At 38.2% G+C, this 19912-nt stretch overlaps 1 protein-coding gene across 1 annotated transcript in view; it reads right to left on the bottom strand.

Moving 5' to 3' along the window:
- The window catches only part of NCOA2 (nuclear receptor coactivator 2), a 122641-nt gene that overhangs the window by 43429 nt on the left and 59300 nt on the right, over positions 1–19912 (bottom strand). Inside the window, exons 4-8 of the mRNA XM_086609377.1 lie at positions 8602–8705; positions 4065–4242; positions 2451–2636; positions 1498–1599; positions 1271–1411 (exon numbers count right to left, since the gene is read on the bottom strand). Of these exons, the coding sequence (XP_086465503.1) occupies positions 1271–1411; positions 1498–1599; positions 2451–2636; positions 4065–4242; positions 8602–8705 (711 nt within the window). The remainder of the gene's footprint in view (positions 1–1270; positions 1412–1497; positions 1600–2450; positions 2637–4064; positions 4243–8601; positions 8706–19912) is intronic.

Here is a 19912-nt window from a genome sequence, read left to right on the forward strand (position 1 = left end):
TCTGGGCAACCTGTTCCAGTGCCTCATCACCCTCTGAGTGAAAAATTTCTTCCTTCTATCTAATCGAAATCTCCCCTCTTTCAATTTAAAGCCATTGCCCCTTGTCCTATCACTACATGCCCTTGTAAAAAGTCCCTCTTCAGCTTTCCTGTGGGCCCCCTTTAAGTACTGGAAGGCTGCAATAAGATCAGCCCGGAGCCTTCTCTTCTCCAGGCTGAACAGCCCCAACTCTCTCAGCCTGTCTTCATAGGAGAGGTGCTCCAGCCCTCGGTTGTCTTTGTGGCCCTCCTCTGGACCCGCTCCAGCAGCTCCATGTCCTTATGGATTATGTTCTTTAACATATTCAAGAATATTTAACTAATACCACATGACTAAAACTTTTCTCTTTTTTATGTATTTGGTGGTGTAATTTGAGATTACAGTTACAATTTAGTTTCCAAGACAGGATGCCAGTTGTTTAATGACCATGGCAACTACTTGTTAGAGGCCAGCCGTAAACCCTGTTCTACCACAACATGAATCCAAAGAACGATGCTCTTGCATTGGAAATGTTCCAGTTATTCCTCATTGGTTTTGAAAGGACTTTCCTGTGGACTATAAAGGTTATTTATTTTTAATAAGTTGGATCTGTGTCACTAGAATTAGCAGTATCAGGGTTTTATGAAAACAAAAATCCCCACCCTGTCACTAACACAGAAACCTCATGGGGAACCTTTCACAGTGCAGTACTCTCCTACATCTCACCTACCACAATCTTGACTGAGTAGACGTTCTTGTGGTGTATCCTATAACACTTATCTGCTGGATAGAGTACAACAATGTAGGTTTCCAGATAGCACGAGTGCTGCATCTTTGATAATTCATGCTGAGCGTTTCTCACAGGAAATGTGACAGTAAAAGTCCATTTTTGTAGAGAAAAGGAACCCAGGTCAACAAACTGCAATGTGTGAGCTGAGATTCTGAAGAGTAATGGGTAGTGAATGTTTTGGTGGGCCACATGCAAGGGTCTGTCTTTCTAAAATAATTGTGACAATTTGAAGATTTAAAGCACCCTCCAACATGGTAGAGTTATAACAAGCAGGCTAAAACAAACAGGGAGAGAGGTGCAAAACCTCCCTAGAAAGAGACATCAGTGTGTTAGGCAAATCAGCTTGAAAAAGGGACTGTCAGTAGCCCTTGATTGTTCCATGTAAACATAACAAAGAAAACACAATCAAGAGATACAAATGACAGTTTAAATATAGAAAGTGATAGAAATATGAAACCTAACCTTCCTGGTGATGCCTCTTGGCAAAAGATATTTCTCCCTCGTGCTGCGAATGAAACCTCTGAATGCATCTTCTCACCAAATCCTCCCAGCCAGGTTTCATAGCTGCTCGCATGGTACTTGTGTCCAGTGAAGTTATTTTGCCTGATATGAGATAAAACATTTGGTACAGCAATTTCCCCTTTGAGGGGAAAAAGAAAATAAATTTAAAAACTCCTGTTTCACAATACCTTGTAGATCCTGGCGAGTAGTAAAACTCTCTGATGAAGGAAGAAGTGGCCTTTCCTTCATTGGAGCTCTTCTTGCAACACAAATCAGGCAAGACTGCAAATCTTAAAGAAAAATATTACTTCAGTAATTTGTATAGAAGAGGAAGACTTTGTTTCCACAAAGAATTCAGAAGTATTTTTAAAAAATTCTTTAACTCTTTTAGGACCAAAAGAATAGATTTTGTATCAATAAAAGGACAGATAGAACTCAGTGGTTTTACATCTTCATAATTTCCTACAACATTAAACAACACAGTAGAGGTGGGTTTGCTTTCTTTTTTAGAAGAACAATTATCAAGGACTTCACCACAGCCCACGTTTATTGGCATGTTTATGCATATACCTGTAACAGCTCAAGCACTCATGAGAGAAGTCATAAAAAAGGATATGCTGCATGCACAGAGAGCACATTTCTTCAACACTTACCATTTCGTACCTTATAAGCCACAAATGCTTGCTGTCCCTGAGAAAGCTTACTTATCTGAATGCTTAAAACACAATCTGAGGAAATTTACCTGCTGAAGTAGCAAATGGTAAAGGAAACGGTGAACCACAATTGTCTTTGAATTCTAAGAACTCAAAAAATTGAAACTTTCCTTTCAGTCAGCTACATTCTTCTTACAATTGCAGTGTTACAACACTAGGATGTCTCTTTAACGTAAACAGTTACTCTCAATTTCAATTATATTGGTTTAACATATAGATGCATGTGAGTGTAAACATTCATAACCCAAGATGCAAGTATACTTCTACAGTTCAATGAAAAAGAAAAAATATTAACAATTTTTTCCATTTTTCAGGATTCAGAAGCCACTTTATCAACTTTGCCTCACTTCATCAACTGCACCGAAACTGCTGTCCCTCAAACAGCACAGAAAGAGAAAATACTAACACAAACTGAAAACCGTAATTACCTTCACCGTCCTCCTTGAAGGAATTTGGTTGAGAAACAGCAAAGCACTGCATAGTTTCGTATTTCTGATGTGCTTCCTGGTTATCATGGCCTTCTTCAGAATCGGCAAGAGGTTTTACCAGCATCCGACAATTAAAGGTATGGCTATTACGCCTAGGAGTGTCACCAGACCAAGATCCCCCATTCACTGAGCAAAGCAAAGATCATAAAGTGAGATAAATCTGGTAGCAGTCATTTCTGCTGCTTATCCACAGGATATTAATCAAGGTGCTTTGCAAATTGATTGTGGAAACAAGCTTGTTTAGCAACAACAACCTATTTTTAATATTAGAGCCCAAACCAGCACATAATAAGGTAATTTATAAAATTCTCATATTTTAGGAGCACTGCTAATTTGTTTAGCTATCATGCTTTTTTCAAGCGACTCATAACGACATAGTAGAAAAGCAGGATAAAAGTCTACATATTTGTGCGTGTAAAAGTTATACAGCACAGTGAAAAGCCTACTGGGTAGATCAAGTTAATTTACATGCCTGGAAGAAATAAGGCAGTATGCAGGATCTGTCCATTGAATTTAAAAGTGATTAATACAAAAGAGGTAGTGGCATTGCAAAAAAATCTGTGTCCAGATTGGAAATAGAAAGAAAAGAAACTAATAGGTATTTATAAAAACAGGAAGCAATACAATTCCAATATTGGAACACATAGTCTCAGCTACAATGGGAAAGACTGAAAGGATGAGAATCACCTGGGTGTAGGGATGGATAAAACTAAAGCCTAACACAGTGCTTAAGACAAGTAAAAAAGGAAACAAAATCCTGAGACGCACAAATATAGGTACTGGACATCAGTCAGAGCGAATTAATGTAACACCACGTAAGGAAATAGCAGGGTCATATTTAAAATACTCTTCACTTGCCCTCTTCAGTCATAAAATGCAATAAAGGCAGTAATTTATGGGGTTTAGCCATCAAAAGTGTTACATTTTTGATTTTTCAGGGGTTTATAAATAAAGTTACAAAATGCTAAAGTAAATTGCATAATACTTTTTAAATTGCTGCGAGTAAACGAGGTGCCCAGTATTGATTTTCTCTTTCTTTTCACCTCCTCCAAAAACCAATGATATTAAAATTAATATTAATACAAATGCAAAAATGGCTGCGACCAAGAAAAACAGTTTTTGGAAGATAAGGGCAAATATTGGTGAGACTAAAAACACTGAAATAAAAATTCTAGCATGAAGAGTTTTCTGATTTTTCTTTTATATTGCCCCCTTTTTTTGGCCATTCTTGGAATAACCAGCCTAGATGGGGAACTAACAGAGTTCATATAGCTAACGCTGTCTTTTAGTGATTCACTCTGGAGATCCATTAAAAATACCAGTTAACATGAGTTACTAGAAGTAATTTTAACAAAGGAGAATTTGAAAAGAGTGGAGGATGCTTTTGAGAATAATATTAATCATTTATAGAGCCTATATATACATTAAAAATAAATAGAATGTATATGATGAAACTGTAAGTAGTAGAAAGACATTAACTTAAGTTATTGAAATGCTGATTTATGAAACCAAAGTCAAATAAGTAATGGTATAATAGGAGGAAAAGATATATACCTAAAGATTTTGGCAGCAGGATTTTGACAAATTCATTGTGGTCCCCTACATGCAGGATGCTATATATGCTTGTGTTCATTAGCTCTTCTTGGTTGTACCTTAGGTACTGTGTCACATTCTCAGAAACAAACACAACATTACCTTCTGGGTTCACTACAAAAAAGAACCCATCTAGGGCCTAAAGTGGGAGAAAAAAAGGCAGAGAGAGAGAGAAAGAGAAAAACAGAGAGAGAGAGAAACACAATATCAAAAAATCAGATCAACAACAAGATACTCAGAAAATAAATATTCTCATCAGAAGACATAGCTGAATCTTTATGCATCCATCCCAGTTCTTACATTCTTGTTTGTAATAGCAAAGGACACATTTCAGATTGAGCATCTAATCTTACTTATATCAAACCAGTGTAGAAGCACACACCTCGCAAAACAATGAAACCCATACATGAAAACAAACCACCACCTCAAAACAATAAAACAAATAAAAATAATGGATGAGGTTGCTACCTATCTGCCTGCCTATGAAGTAAGAAACCTGGACCAGAAGCTGGTTCTTCTAAACCTAGAGCCTGTTCACTCCCCTATGCCCCACAGAGAGACTGATCCCAGGAAAACATCACAAGATGTGCTGGCACAAGGCAAGCAAAACACTGGCAGAAAGAAAGAGAAAAGCTCTCTCCCCATCCCCAGCAGTGCACCTCCATAGAAGTGAGGCCCCATGCAGCCAGGAACATGAGGGGTTAAAAGCAGAGAAGGGCAAAGGGAGCTGAGAGCAGGCAGTGGGCAGTGAGGATAGGGCAGCTTTAGTCCCTACTCCCAGGACTGCTTTCATTCTTCTATTTGACATCAGTTTAATTCAGTCCACACACGATCCAGGGAACAGAAACCAGATTTTCACCTCTTCAACTCAGCTCCATGGTATTCCAAAGGACTTAAAAGTTTCTGCAAGGAAGTGTTTAAATTAGTCATATCTGCTGATTGGTTTTCCCCCTGGCTACTGCACCTTTTCCAAGATATCTGCTGCTTGTTAGCTGAAGCCTAAGCCAAATACATCACTTCTACCTGATGTGGATAAAGTACAAATTTGAGTGTCAGTAAGAACTTCTCATGCAAACTTTCTTTTCCTTAAGATGTAAGCATGATTGTGCACGGTAGAAATATTTCAGAATACATCCCTCTAACTTTATGTCATAGGAGTAGATAAAGCGGGATACATTTAAACTTTAAGCAGAAAAAGCTTTTGGTCTATGCAGTCAATCAACAATTAACCCCTACAGACTTCTGCAGCTTTGCCCAATTTATTCACTCCTCTAAGGACTGGTGGGAGATCACTAGAACAGTTGTTGGTTATTGCATCTCCAGGGACAGAAACAAGTCATAAAAACAGGCAAGCTCATGATTCATTATGGGTTAATTAAAAGCCAGTGGATCCATAGTAAGCCTGAACTCAGCTCACTGCAGAACAGCCTAACAAGGAGGAGGTGCCATAGCAAGTGTCTACAGGCATGTGGCATTTTTCATAGATTCATAGATTTCTAGGTTGGAAAAGACCTTAGAGATCATCCAGTCCAACCGTCCCTAATCCCCCATTAAACCATGACCCTAAGCAGTACATCCACCCTTTTCTTAAACACATCCAGGGATGGGGACTCAACCACCTCCCTGGGCAGCCTATTCCAGTGGCTGACAACCCTTTCAGAGAAATACTTTCTAACATCCAACCTGAATCTCCCCTGACTAAGCTTATACCCATTTCCTCTTGTTCTATCACCCATCACTAATGTAACGAGCCCTTCCCCTACCTCCCCACCATCCCTTCTCAAGTATTTGTAGGCTGAAATCAGGTCTCCCCTCAGCCTCCTCTTCTCCAGGCTAAACAGCCCCAACTCCCTCAGCCGCTCCTCATAAGTTTTATTTTCCAGCCCCTTGACCGTTTAGTCGCCCTTCTTTGGACTCGCTCCAGGAGCTCAATATCTCTCTTAAAGCGAGGGGCCCAAAACTGGACACAATATTCCAGGTGCGGCCTCACCAGTGCCGAGTACAGGGGCAGGATCACTTCCCTGTTCCTGCTGGTTACACTATTCTTGATACATGCCAGTATCCCATTGGCCTTTTTGGCCACCTGGGCACACTGCTGGCTCTTATCAAGCCAGTAGTCAACCAACACCCCAGGTCCTTCTCTGCCAGGCAGTTCTCCAGCCACTCTTCCCTGAGCCTGTAGCGATGCTTGGGGTTTTTATACCCCAAGTGAAGGACTCTGCATCCCACAGTAATCTTCAGTTCTCCCTAATATTTCCTACTACAGCAACTTCTTTGGCAAGGAAGTGCTCTGTGCTGTTTCCTCACAGCTGCTTCTTGGGTCGACCCCAGAAGTGGTCATCTGAGCCTAGAGTAACACAAGGCCTTATATGCCACTCTCTCTTTTCTTTCTATTCTACTCTAGTAATAAAATAATCTTGTAGGTAAGCAGCAGCAGGCTTTTGAACAAGTTAATACACCAAGCCACTTAAATCTTTTAGAAGCTTCCACTTTTGCAATAATTTCTTACTTCTGTCCCTAGATGTATGCTACCACAATAAACAACTAGAACAGTAATGAAGGCCTGCACACTTTTCTTCAGAGCTATTGGAACAATGGGGGAACAAATAATGGACAATGTGCTGGAAGAGAAAATAAGAGAATAGATATTATTTTAGATTATATACTGAAACAGAAAATATATTTGTGTTCTTTGAGCTGTTGTCAGCTCTCTCTTGACTACTTTTTCACCCTCTTTTCCTATCTACTTTCTGCTTTAACCAAGAAATATGTTAAAATATTCCTCAGAGGCAGCTGCATGATGAATTTTACTCAATCTCTTCAGCTGGAAACACTCACTATTTTGAGGATTCTTCAGTTTTATTCTTTAATAAAAACAGACAATTATAATTCTAAACCAAATCAACTAATAAACTATTCATCAGCATTGGCATTTTTATTATTATTTGGCAATGGAAAGGGTAGGTTTTTGAAGAGGTTGTATAAAGTGGTTCTGTAAAGATTAAATAATTCTATTTCCTTAAGGAGATAAAGACACAAAGAAAGTATCTGCAGTCTTTTCACAGCAAACTTATAACAACTTTCAGTCCTTTTAAGTTTCTTGATGCAAAAGGACCACAGCTTATTAATTTAGTTCCACAGTCTTTCATTGTTAATATGCAATGGTTTTACTGTGAAGGAAAACTAAATTAAATGGAATAAGGGAACAGACAGGTGATTTTACATGTCATGTTTGCTGCAATAGCCAATCATGCAAGATAAGCCAGGAAAAAAAAAAAATCATCTTATCCTTATTTTCCCTATGATTAAAACAGGTCCTTACAATTAAATTAATAGGAAACTAAAGATAAATTTTAACATAGCAATGTAAGAGATGGATGTTTAACCTTGTTTGATAGCAAAACCAGCACCATTCAATTCAGTGAGCATGTATAATAAATATTAAATTAAATCAATTAATTTGTTACCCCTGCTTTTCAAAGAAGAACGTTTTCACTCCAAACTGTCTAATCTTCCTTATGTTTAGTACTGTGATTTTGGAGGCTTTATTTCCTACACAGTACAGAAAACTATCTTTTCATCTAAAAAATCATGAAAAATAATGCAAATACTTAAAACTGTTATAGCATGCATCTTGTTTCTGCAACATTCAGAAATAATGGAATAATTATGCTTCTGGCAAAGTTGATTCCTTTAGACCGATTCAGACTTTGTGTTTTGTTTTATCTAAAGTAACATTTATTCTTCCCTACAGATAAAGTCCACAGTCAGAACAGGAATAAACAGTTTGCAAGTGAGCTTAAGCAGATAAAGCAGTAGTGCCAAAGGACAGTAGAATATGACATTAGGATCCCAGATAACATACCTACTCAATATTACTATTAAAACATTTAGAAGCTAGGTTTTAGCCACGCAGCCTTTTGGGATATCAAAATAACAGCTAAAATCAGACAGAAATCTTAACTGACAAACTGAAATACACGTTTGAAAAGCTCTCCTAGATTACTTTCATACTCTTGAGGGAAGAATCATGCTGTAAGGGCTGAAACGATAAGCCATTAACACAGTAAAGCAATGACATACCATTTTAGAGAAAGTATTATTAATGCGTATATCACTGTATATGTAAGTCAATGCTTAGGTACAACAGGTCTTCCAAATCTGTTGTGGTTTAGAACAAATAAAACACGCACATGCAGACACCCAAGACTTGCTACTAACCAACTAAAGCCCCTCAAGCTGCCTGCATTACGAAGAAGCTGAATTATCTCTTTCTCTGTCTCTCCCCACCCCAAGTTAAAGAGAGTTTCATCATTGAATCCAATAGAAATATGCTGCCTGCTCTTAAATGGCATAATCCTAGGTAGTCAGGATGGCTCGTCTCTCTTGACCGTTCTTTTACAGAGACCTCCAACTGCACTTTTTTAATTTCATTACACTGCTCTTCATCCTAGGGGGAGCAGAACTGGCTTAAATAAAGGAATTTTGTGCTCTTCACCTCAAGCATCATTGGTCCAAGTGCATCCTTGTCGATGACACTCTGACCCGTAGATGACACATCTGCTTTTTGCACTTCATCTTCATTAGCTGCTGCTGCTTTTTCTGCAATAAAGAAAACTACGTGTTAAATGACAGAGCAGTGCTCTCTAAGTGATACAGTAAGAGCCCACAGAGTATTGAGACTAGCTATGAAATGGTTACAGTGCAACGATTCTGAAAATAAGATTAAACAGTCTCCCATAATGATTCAACAGAAGCATAACTAGTATATTTGCTTCTCGGTTTCAAAGTTTTATGACACAAATGAAATAATTTGTGCTGTTTCCCTGCTAGACATTTTACTAAACTACAAAACATAACACTGGGCAAAGACAAGGGCTCCTTATGAAGGTGCAACGAGCAAAAGCCAAAAAAGGATCAAGGTGTATTAAAAGACTGATCTACAAGAGCATGCAAAGCTCACAGCTGCACAACTTTTCCATGATCACTGTATTTAGAAGGAAAAACATAAGTCCACAATCTACGGTTTCAGTACTGAGAAAAAGCAGTCTCATTTCTGTTCCCATGCCTACACCCACATTTTCACTATCACACAATTTTCATACTGCCTTATTTACCAATATGTTATTAAAAGTACAGACAATTTCAAGTGCAGTATTTGAAAATTACAGGCAAGGAGATAATGATTTAATGATTCTGGAGCAAAACATCCCATATTACAATATGTTATATACAGTATCACAGATCATACCCAACTCCAAACGTAAGGGATATTCATACATACTAGAACTTTCAAATCGAAAGAGTTTATCATTCCTATCAAGTAATGGACGGTAATAATTTTTCTATTCCAAGAATGATATTGGCGTTTAAGGGAGAAGTAATAAAAGGAATAAAAACACTATACAAAATACATATTCTATAGACATTGTAAATTAATGAAACAAGTAATTTTTTGTTGCTAGTTCTATACTCAAAACATACTTTTATTATTTTTCAAGCAACTATGTAAAAGCTAGGGCTATACTACAATCTAGAATATTAAATATAATTAAATATTTTTATTTTAATATTATACTTTAGATTAATAAACATGAAAGAGTATTGAAATGATGATAACAAGAATTGATGCCTTCTACAACAATAAAGCAGAAGAAGATTAATTGTAGGGATTACTAGAAGTACCACGTATGGCTGGAGCAAAGGGCCTTTGGAAAATCACCCGTAGTGAAAATTAAAGCATCAGTCACACAAATTGAAATGTATCCAAATGTGCAATATTTTCCACTATCTGTAGATCTGCAATACTGCCGCCAAAGTTCCTCTGAACTCTTTCCCTGGCAGAGGTAATAAGGTCAGTGTGAAGACACGTTGCTTAGACACACAGTAAAGAAACTGCTTCTGAGAACCCCTGGCTGTTCTATCAGCAACCACCCGCTGGCAATAAGGCTTGGGTGTGATGGGTTGATGTAAAGGGGTTCTGGGCTCACTTGGGCTGTCTCATCCTAGATTTCTACGATTTCTTGCTTTCATGAAAAGACAGTCACGAAAATCTTAGCTGTCTTCTTAGGGTACGTTCATATACAACATAACACCATTGTGAATAACAATGAAACAAAATAGTTCTGAAGGTGGACTGTTGCAACTAATGCAATAATTTTAAATCACTTTGATGAGCATCATCTGATAGAAATAAGGACACTAGAAATAACTATTAACCTTTCCTTTGCCACTTAAACTCAAAATTAGTATTTCTAGTTTCGACTGAGGACTGCAGTGGGATTTTATTTATTTTTCCCTCATTTTTCTTTTCCTCTTTTGGCAAAAAAGCAGAGATAAGGTGTAATGGAAAAAAATTGAACAATCCTTCCCATACTACAATACAGCAGAGTTGGCACCATATGATGATACAATACTGAAAACATGTTCTAAAGATCGTGAAAGAATTCTAAAAGATTCTAAAAACAGGGTTGAGCTTTTAATAAAGTCTGTTATGTTATTTGTTTCCTATCTGTTCCAAGTAGCATAATGTGATCCCTGGTTTCACACTGCAAAATATTACAAAGGATATGGATGCCAGCTTCCTGCTTCCATCCCCTCACTGCTTCAGCCACCGATATCATCTTGAATATCGGAGAACATGCGATTATTCTTCATGTGCTAGAAACGGAGCGGCTGCAGATATGGTCCACCATGGAAACATGTTGTTTCCTCATTTCACTGATTTACAAAGACTACTTTTACTGATTAATTTTCACATAATACAGAACATTTGCTGAAGATTTTTCTCACTCTTACAACTATGGAGTTCATCCAAACAACCAATAACGTTTATAAAAACAACTGTTCTCTTTCATGCACACAGGTGAGATTTTATACAAAGAAAAATGGAGAAAGTTTTTAATTACTGTAAGAGTAATCAACACAGAAGCTGCAATACCAGGTCAGACCAAGGATCTCTGAAGTGTTACATCCAGTCCCTGACAGTGGCTGCTTTCCCTGTTTCTCCAGTTTGACCCTCTGGTCCCTGATGAATTCTGTTCCATCATCACCTGTCCTTCACAACCATTCAACATCTCCATTTTCTTTTCCCTTGGAGAACTTTTTCCACAGAGGGCGCAACACCTTTGTGGGATCAATAAAAACGGTGCTTGCTCAAGGAAAAAGTATAATTAATGGAGAAAATATGAAAATACCATTTAGACACAAACGTTGCCTACCTGCCTCTTCCAGTGATGGTGACAACGTACACTACACTACTCATGATGTTTGGTTAGGCATTCTGAAAAGCTTTATAAATCACAAGTTCTCAAAAATTATGGACTTCATAATTGGATCTGTAACTTAATTGTGTCAGAAGTTAAGTGGCGAGAGAGCTTAGAAGAGACTACTCATTCAGGCCACAGGTCCCTATTCGTTTATTTCAGTGACATTTTATAGAAACCATGGCCTCAGACAGCCTCTGAGTAGGACTAACAGTAACTTATGTCAATGTTATAAACTGCAGCTACTGATAATCTTCAGCCATGCAATAAATTATCCATTTTTGACTGAACTATAAAGCCCCTCTTGAAGACTCTTATCAGCACATACAGGAAAAGTAAGTGCAAACCCTGTCAGCAGTGTTGTCCTGACAGTCAGGCATGGGGAACGTCTTGAAATGCAAATCTCTGCTTCAGTGATACGGCACGTGGGGCTAATTGAGAACAAAAATTTGTTGCTGGAAGGCTGGAAAAAAACAACAGATACACGAATTTCTAGTGCCGACAACACTCATGCACTTAACACGAGTCAGTTTCTAGCTTCTGGCGTTAAGTAGCGGTGCAAAAATGCAAAGTTTACTTTTCCTTTTTTTACTTCTATTTTTTTTTTGAGGTTCACCGGGGGCCCTACAAACAAATCAAAAGCACAGAGAGTTTATTATTTCTACACTAGATTAATGATTTTTGAATGCTAGGGGTTAGGAAAATAGCTGCAGAGGCCCAACCTTGCAAAGCCTCTCAGAAACCTTTTTTCCAGCCCCATGGGAATTGCTGGTTATTACCCTGTGACTAACCACAGCCGCTAGATTGTTCCACTGCAGCCACTAACACGGACAGCGGGAGCCGGTTCCCTGATCTCGCACCTTCCGGCAATGCCACCTCCTAGAACAGCGATGCCCCTGTTCAAATGTGAAACGTCGGGAAAGCGTTACCAGGCATCCTGCGGGCACAGCGGCTAAAGCAGAGCGGAGGTTTAGTATGGAAAGAGAAATACAGCCTTGTGCCGGCAGACGAAGGGAGCGGGGTGGAAAGGGGCTTCCCATGGCTTCACCTCCACACAGGGAATTCTCCACTGGAGAGGGAGCATTAAATTAGAAACTCGTCCCATCCTTATGAATATGGCTACCGGGGATCAAGCCTGTTTTACCTAAATTACAGTGAAATAAACTTCATGCACATGAAATAATTATTAGCTCCGCTCAATTAAGAGTTTAGCCTAGAGAGAGAGAGAAAAAAATTTAAATAAAATAGAAGTACTCCTGAGAGAGACACTACAAAGAATATATACATCTAATTATGTAGCATTTTAGTGATGTGTGTAATTTAGACTTTAAACTGTGGGTATGTTTACAATTGCATAAGCAGTAATATACTAAATTACATATTAATATTTTAAATTGGGCATGTTCCTAGTGATCATAAACTGTATTTACTTTTCCACATTAATATACAGAAAAAAGGAAGGGGGAAAAAAAAAAGCTATCACAAATATTTTCTGTCAAACTTACCAGTGGGAAAGCCTCAAGCTTTATTTGACACTCACTCCAGATTCTGAAGGCAAATGTTTGTGAAATCACACTAGTTTAACAGAAATTTGTAAGTCAGAGAAAGAGAAGTCAAAAGCAATAGTTTGAAGTCTCCTGCTACATTTTAACTTAGGAAGCCTTCCTGGTTTTCCATCCTCTCAATTCAAGCTATTTCCGTTGTCTCTGGATTTCTGACAGCAGACTCAGAAGTGCTACTGATGGGCATCACCATCTCTTGGTTGTGTTTCAAACCCCCTCTTCCTACAGGTGGGCAGGCAGGACCAGCTGAACCACCTGAAAAGCTCTCTTTGTCTGTATTCAAGCTCTGCTCCAACTTCCTTAATGAAACCCGCTACAGAAATATTTCCCCCTTGATGCTCTGTGCAAAACCAAAATGCATTTTTGAAGTAAAGAACAAAACATTTAGTTTATTTTTCATAGGAGAAACACTTCAGGTTCTTAACAGAATAAAGGATGAAAAAAGAGATGCTGGTGAAACCCTGGACAAGCCAGCACCCGCGCTATACAAAGTACTGAGGAAAGAGGTCAAGAGAAAAAAAAACACTAACAGGCAGAACCAAATTTATTATCCAATACTGTTTAAAACAGATTTTCTCAGATGCCTCATATAATTCCTGTTCTTCATAATTTTCTGGAATTGCTATTGAAATGCCACACCCATCTCAAATCATATACCCTCATTTATATAATAACAGGTAAAAAATATAAGCAAAGAGATTTATCATAAGGGATACTAGAAAGCTCAACTCTGCACATTAGAAAAATCACACAAATCAAGAAAGATCCTTACAACAGTAACAGTAACATCGCTTGAAAGTGATTGTAAATGCTTTACCATGTTTAAACATGCAACTAAATTTTACCCTGCAACTGTCTTGAAAACAACTTATTTTCTCCATTTTTTTGTATGCATTAGCCAACTAATTTTGTCTTGCCTCATTCATATTTGTAAGTTTACCCTATGTGGTCCGTGGTCCTTCTGATCTCTCCTGAATTGCCGTGCAAAACCAAAATCTAAACGAACAATCAACGCAACAGTAAAAGTATGTAACTGTCCAAAGATAAGGGTAGATACAGTATTAAAAACTAATGTTAGCATATAGTAGAAAGTATACTTCGCAAACTGCTAAATTTTAGTTGACATTACAGGTTTAAGTATTAGATTTAATAACACTTGAAATATTAGATTTAATAACATCTGTGTCTGACTATTGCTAAGTAATGATATTGACTGTGGTAACAGACAGGAGGTTTTTAACACGAATAGGGCTATACAAAAAGTGCCTTCAACTGTATTGACTTGAATAAAAACCAGAAAAAAAAAAAAAACAGAAAAAGAAAGCTTGTATCTGGTAACGTGAGTAGTTTTGGATCACTACACATGATGAAGCAAAGCACTGAAGAACGTGTAAGTTATTTTGATGCTTGGTTAACCACAGGGAAAGCAGCTCTGCCTCGTAGCTGTGTAATTCAAAGCACTACGATCCACGGCTCACATGAAACTTGATATCCACATGCACGTTTCTTACCCAGTTCCCATTGCTGTGACACAAGTAGTTTTTTCCCCCTGAAAGCATGTAATTTTTCAAAAGACCAGTGCCTAAGAAACAGCAACTATTTCAGCAATCAATTTTAAGACCGTCTTATCCCATCTTTCTGAATAAAGTTAGCTACTATTTTAGGGAAGTGATTATGTAGTGAGGTTGCTCTTTCATCATAGAGTGTACATCTGTCCAGAGCAAAGAAGCTATTAGACTCTCAAATACGTTTTTTTCCCCCTGAAACTATAGATCTAGTCTTACAGGAAAAACTATGCAACATCTCAGGAAGGCTTTAGGAGGTAAAACAAGGGAGAATTATGCATCTGCACCGAACTAAAATTAGAAAAGCTGCCATATGGCTCTGTGAAGCCAGCAGCACGTTCTTATTCATTAGGAAGCATTCTGCTAACATAAAAACACAAGGCCTTCCTGTGCTCTCCAAATGTGTTTATCTTTTCAACATTAATGCACGATATATCATCAGGCTGCTGAAATCTCCTGCAGTGCATATTAAAAAAGCACAGCTGCACTTTTTCTCAGCACGTTTATTCACGGCGAGCAATCGCAGAGCACGGCTTTGCCCACCTCCCCGACACACAATCCCTAGTCACCACGGCTCAGCTCCCCTTCGGTTGGAAAGCGCCGCGCGCCCACCCGCCCGCTCGCCTGCCCTGCCCAGCCCAGCCTGGCCCTGCCCAACCCAGGCCAGACGTGCTCCACATCTCCCCATGCCCTGCTCCACCCATCATAACCACACGATTTACCTTCATATTTACTACTGCTGGTGGAAGCACACTGAAATGGTAAATGACCCCGGGGCTCAAGCTAAAAGCCTTTGGAAAGCTGTAAACTCAGGAGTAACAGCACTTACAACAGCGTGACTTCCTCTTTGCAGTGTTTTCAGCTTCCAGTTGGTGCAGCTGCCCTCCCGTCCCACACATACCTGCCCCACCTTCCCACTGTAAAGAAGCATCAGTAAGACACGAGCTCTACAGACAGCTTTGCATTCTCACAGAAACACTGAATACAGATAAACTTTCATGGAACTTTTCAAGCTCTGAGTGACGTCTGCTCTTAGAAAACTCAGTAACAGTAGCCAGCATATAAAATTTTCATGGACACTGAAAGTAAAACAAGCACTGAGAAACCATGATGGATTTAGGAATAGCAACAGACGGAAGTAATAATACATAAAATTAATACTAGTTTCATTTCTCTTAATAAGTTTGACATTTCTCCATCATTCTTTTTTTGTACAAGTCAGCATTTCTGTCACCCAATACAACTTCTGTAAGAAGTACTGCCTGAGAAATAATTGCCCACAGCTCAGTTAAACTGGAACAAGGACAAAAATAATGAAATTCAGCTCGCCAAGAATAATATTTAACTATTGGACAGAAAGAAGCCTACTATCTTTATACGTATTTTTCTTCTAGTTACTTTAATACACATTTTACTAGCATTTTCTTGGTTTCTTCTCTTCCCCATTCTCATTTTGCCTGTCTTTTCTGTCATCACATCTACAATCCCTTTTTTCTTTCATTATTACAAAATTCAGTAGTCTACTTTTTGGGAGTGACGAAGAGGACAGGTGGCAGCGGTGGAAGTGCCCCCTCCTTCGTCCCCTCACTCCAGGAGCCCTGTGAGCCAGGGTATCGCAGTGCTGGGCTCCCGGCACACCGCTCTATTCAGAGCACTGAGGCTGAGTCTCACCCTCTATAAATACACTTAAAAGAGCTTCTCTGACGATTTCTAACTCTTGGATTTAACAGTGGCAAATAAAAGTGACAATGTTATTTACAGAAGTAGCATTATTTGCAGAAATATGTACCTACTATTCTCAGATTTATCTACTTAATGCAGTGGCAGAGATTATTCGTACCTGAGAAATCTCCCTTCTTTCAGTTTAAAGCCATTGCCCCTTGTCCTATCACTATATACCCTTGTAAAAAGTTCCTCTCCAGCTTTCTTGTAGTCTCCCTTTAGGTACTGGAAGGCTGCTATAAGATCTTCTTTCTCTTTTCTCAAAAAAAATCTGTATACTGGCTGACTAGAGAAATAGCATAAATAAATTAATCATCAAAGATGCTGCCAGCTCAGGAGGCTTCCTTATCAAAAGGCCTAAAGCCAGGATGGTGCTGAAAATCTGTAATTTTCACGAGTTTGAGATACTTTTTAAAATGCCTTGGGTTTTTTTGCATTTACGTTCCTAGGAACATGTAGTAACCAATGTACTCTCAAATCTCCGACTGCTAGTGGTGTAATTTAGAATATTTTCTAAGTGCCTAAAATACAGTACTTAGACAACAAAAGAATACACATGGTAGACTAAATACAGTGCCTTACCCCAAAATACCCTCAGTTTAATCATTCACTTATTATTCTATTCTGGAATCAGGTAAGCACATTCAAGTGTATGTATCTGTATCCAGGAAACAGACTTGCCTCTGTTGGTATTTAAATGACTTCAAAACACTCATGTAAACTACTCCACTGTACATGATAACAAACGCCACACATCCATTAGCATTGACTTAAAATCTGTTACGTTAACATGGCTGAATTTCAAAAGAAAGAGCCAAGATAACTGACCTTCGCACTGAAATATTAGATACAAATATTTGGCATCACTCAGTTTAACAAAGTAATTATTTTCTTTGGTATATACTGAATTAAGACAGAAAAAATTACTGTATTTTTTGGCATTTACAATTTTATAAGTGTTAGATATTTACTTGATGAGTAACCTCATCTTGTTTTGATAATTCATCTCTAAAAACAGTATTAATATGAATGTCTACATGGTAGGAGCCTGATGTTCTTTAACATTTTGGCTGAGATAGTGTTTTCAAAGACAAGAAATATAGCAGGATCTGATAATTTCATTCGAAACAGGGCTCCATCACTGTCTCAGAAATAATATATTGCTTTTACAAAGGTTAACAGCTCTCCAGTTGGTTCTTTGATGCGTAAAAACACAGGCAAGATTTTGAAAATAAAGATACAAGGGTTAATACTCTTTAGACTAGAATCTGCAGATGCAATTGCCAAGCTAATTAAACTTATAGGTTTCCAAAACTTAGGCCAAAATAACATGCTGGAAAGGAATATTAATCTAGCCAGACTCTATTTCTTGAAGCCTTACTCCTATATACTCAACCAACTGTTAAAAGGAAACAGATGACACCGTTTCTTCGAATGCCACATCGCCATGATTACAAAACATCTTCTTTATTTTAGGATGCTGATAATAAATCTTTGTGACACATCAGATTATTCACAACAGGCAAAGATCTTTTTGCTTTTTTAAATTGCCATCGATGACTGCAAAAGTTTTCAAGAGACCTAATATGGTGCACCAATAAGAAATATGATGGATCAGGGGCTTTCTATGACTCCATGAAAGAAAAACGTTTCTGTAATAAAGCGTAGGCCAAAATGGAGCACAGATAATTGAAGACAGCTAAGGAAGAACAGAAATAAGTTTAATTTAATGTGTCCATGCTAACATGGATAACAGCGCTCCTACTGCTTCTAATAGTCCAGATTATAGAAGATAAATCTTTTACAAAAAAGTTGTAATCTTAATCTTCTACAAAATCATTAAGGAGAAGTAAAGTTTTCTTCCTATAATAGCCCAGTGTTCAGAAATAGAAGCTGGGGCCCCTGTTCTTGCTTGTCTAACCCACCATCACAGACCTCAGCCAAAGTCAATTAAGAAACAGAAATGTTCCTATTACTGCAAGAAAAGCAGAAGGAAAAACAAAAGCTTCCTAAAAGAACCTGTTTACTTCTGCATGTTAGTTACTTAAAGGAATTATTTACTCCAAATCCTTTATGAAACTGTGTTTATTTCATATATTTCAACAGTGGCTACATTACTTCAGGTATGTTATGAATACAGCACGGATGTTGGAAGGCTGGTAATGACTATTAACACATATCATTTAAGATATTCTCTGAAATTAAAAGATCTTTTTTCATTATCCTAGAAAAGTTTGGTTTATCTTGTTGCTAAGATTTACATCCAAAGTCGCTTTTAATCTCAATTACATTAATTTGTTCTGTCACGTTTTAAAATGCCTGCTAATAGTACTGATAGGTACAAATGGGCTCCCTTCAATAGACTGAACCATACTTACAACTTAATTTAGGCGTTATCGTTTCTTGCTCTCTATTTCAGAGTCATGAAGTAAGCATCAGCACCTAGTCTTAAATAAATCAGTATAATCCATAAACAGAAAAATAATTAAACACAAGCAGTATTGCTTTCTCCATTTTCCCAGTGAGCTTTATCAGTTCTCTGAGAAGAAACTTTGACCTGCCTTAAAAACAGTTCCCTGAACTGCCGGTGAGTAGCAGCTTGGTGGAAAGGATGCTCCACGTCGTGGCGGTGAGCGCTGCCATAGCTGGCTCTGTAGCCATGCTGCTCATCTTCAGCCTCAAGCTCCTGACAGGGTGCAGGCTGGGAGTCAGGTGCCCCCATTTGGCAATCATCTCATTGAGTATTCTGAACAAATGTGGCTTTAACCAGGAAATCTTGAAGATTGCATCAGATCAGAAGTGGTAATCTAGAACCTTTTCCTCCAGCCTGCAATTTACTTATTCACTTGCAAAAAGGAACATGGATGCCTGCTCCTCACTTCACCCAGCAGAGCACCAACAGGTGAGATTTCTTAAATAACAGTTGTTATTCCAACAGGATTATGGGTCCGCCTCAGCCTAAACATTTAAGGATACTGGGGTTTAAGTTAAGTATCTAAATTCTAAGCCATTTGTAAATCTGGGCCAAAGTCCTTATAAAAAAAAACAACCAAAACCAAGAAAAAAACCACCCAAACTACAAAAGAAACCAAATCCTCACCCTTGGAAATGGTTTAAGCTATTGAGATAAAGAATATATGCCCCTTGTCTGAGCTTCAAAGAAAGAACGAATTACAATGCTCACGACCATCACAGAGCTCAGAGAAAGGAAGAGATTTCTTGCATAACTCACGACCCTGAGAAAGCCAATATCATCCCTCAGTTACATTTAATAAAGGTTTTATGGACTGGCTTCTCTGCCTGTATTCACTCATACTAAAAAACAAGGGGAAAAAAGCTTACTGGGCATCTTTACATTTTAGATTGCCAACTGCAAACACATAATTATATTTTGAACATTAAGTACAACGGCCTGACAAGCTGTATTATACTGTCCAGTTAAAATCAGCATTTCTAGCAGCTAGACAGATGGTGATTCAACTTCCAAGCTTAAGAGTAACCACAATAATCCTTAATATCGTTCAGTGTAACACTCAACAATTCATTAGTAAGTTTTGTCACATTCCCTAAAACTACGTGATGATTTCTTACTGCAGCACTAAGAGAAAAACAGTATCAGAGACACAACAGTGAATGGAATAGAAATGTCACAGGTATGGTGATGCTGGTCCCAAAATTATGGCTAAAGCCACGCT

Source organism: Tauraco erythrolophus, chromosome 3, assembly GCF_009769465.1.
Source record: "Tauraco erythrolophus isolate bTauEry1 chromosome 3, bTauEry1.pri, whole genome shotgun sequence".
NCBI classification, from domain to species: Eukaryota; Metazoa; Chordata; class Aves; order Musophagiformes; family Musophagidae; genus Tauraco; species Tauraco erythrolophus.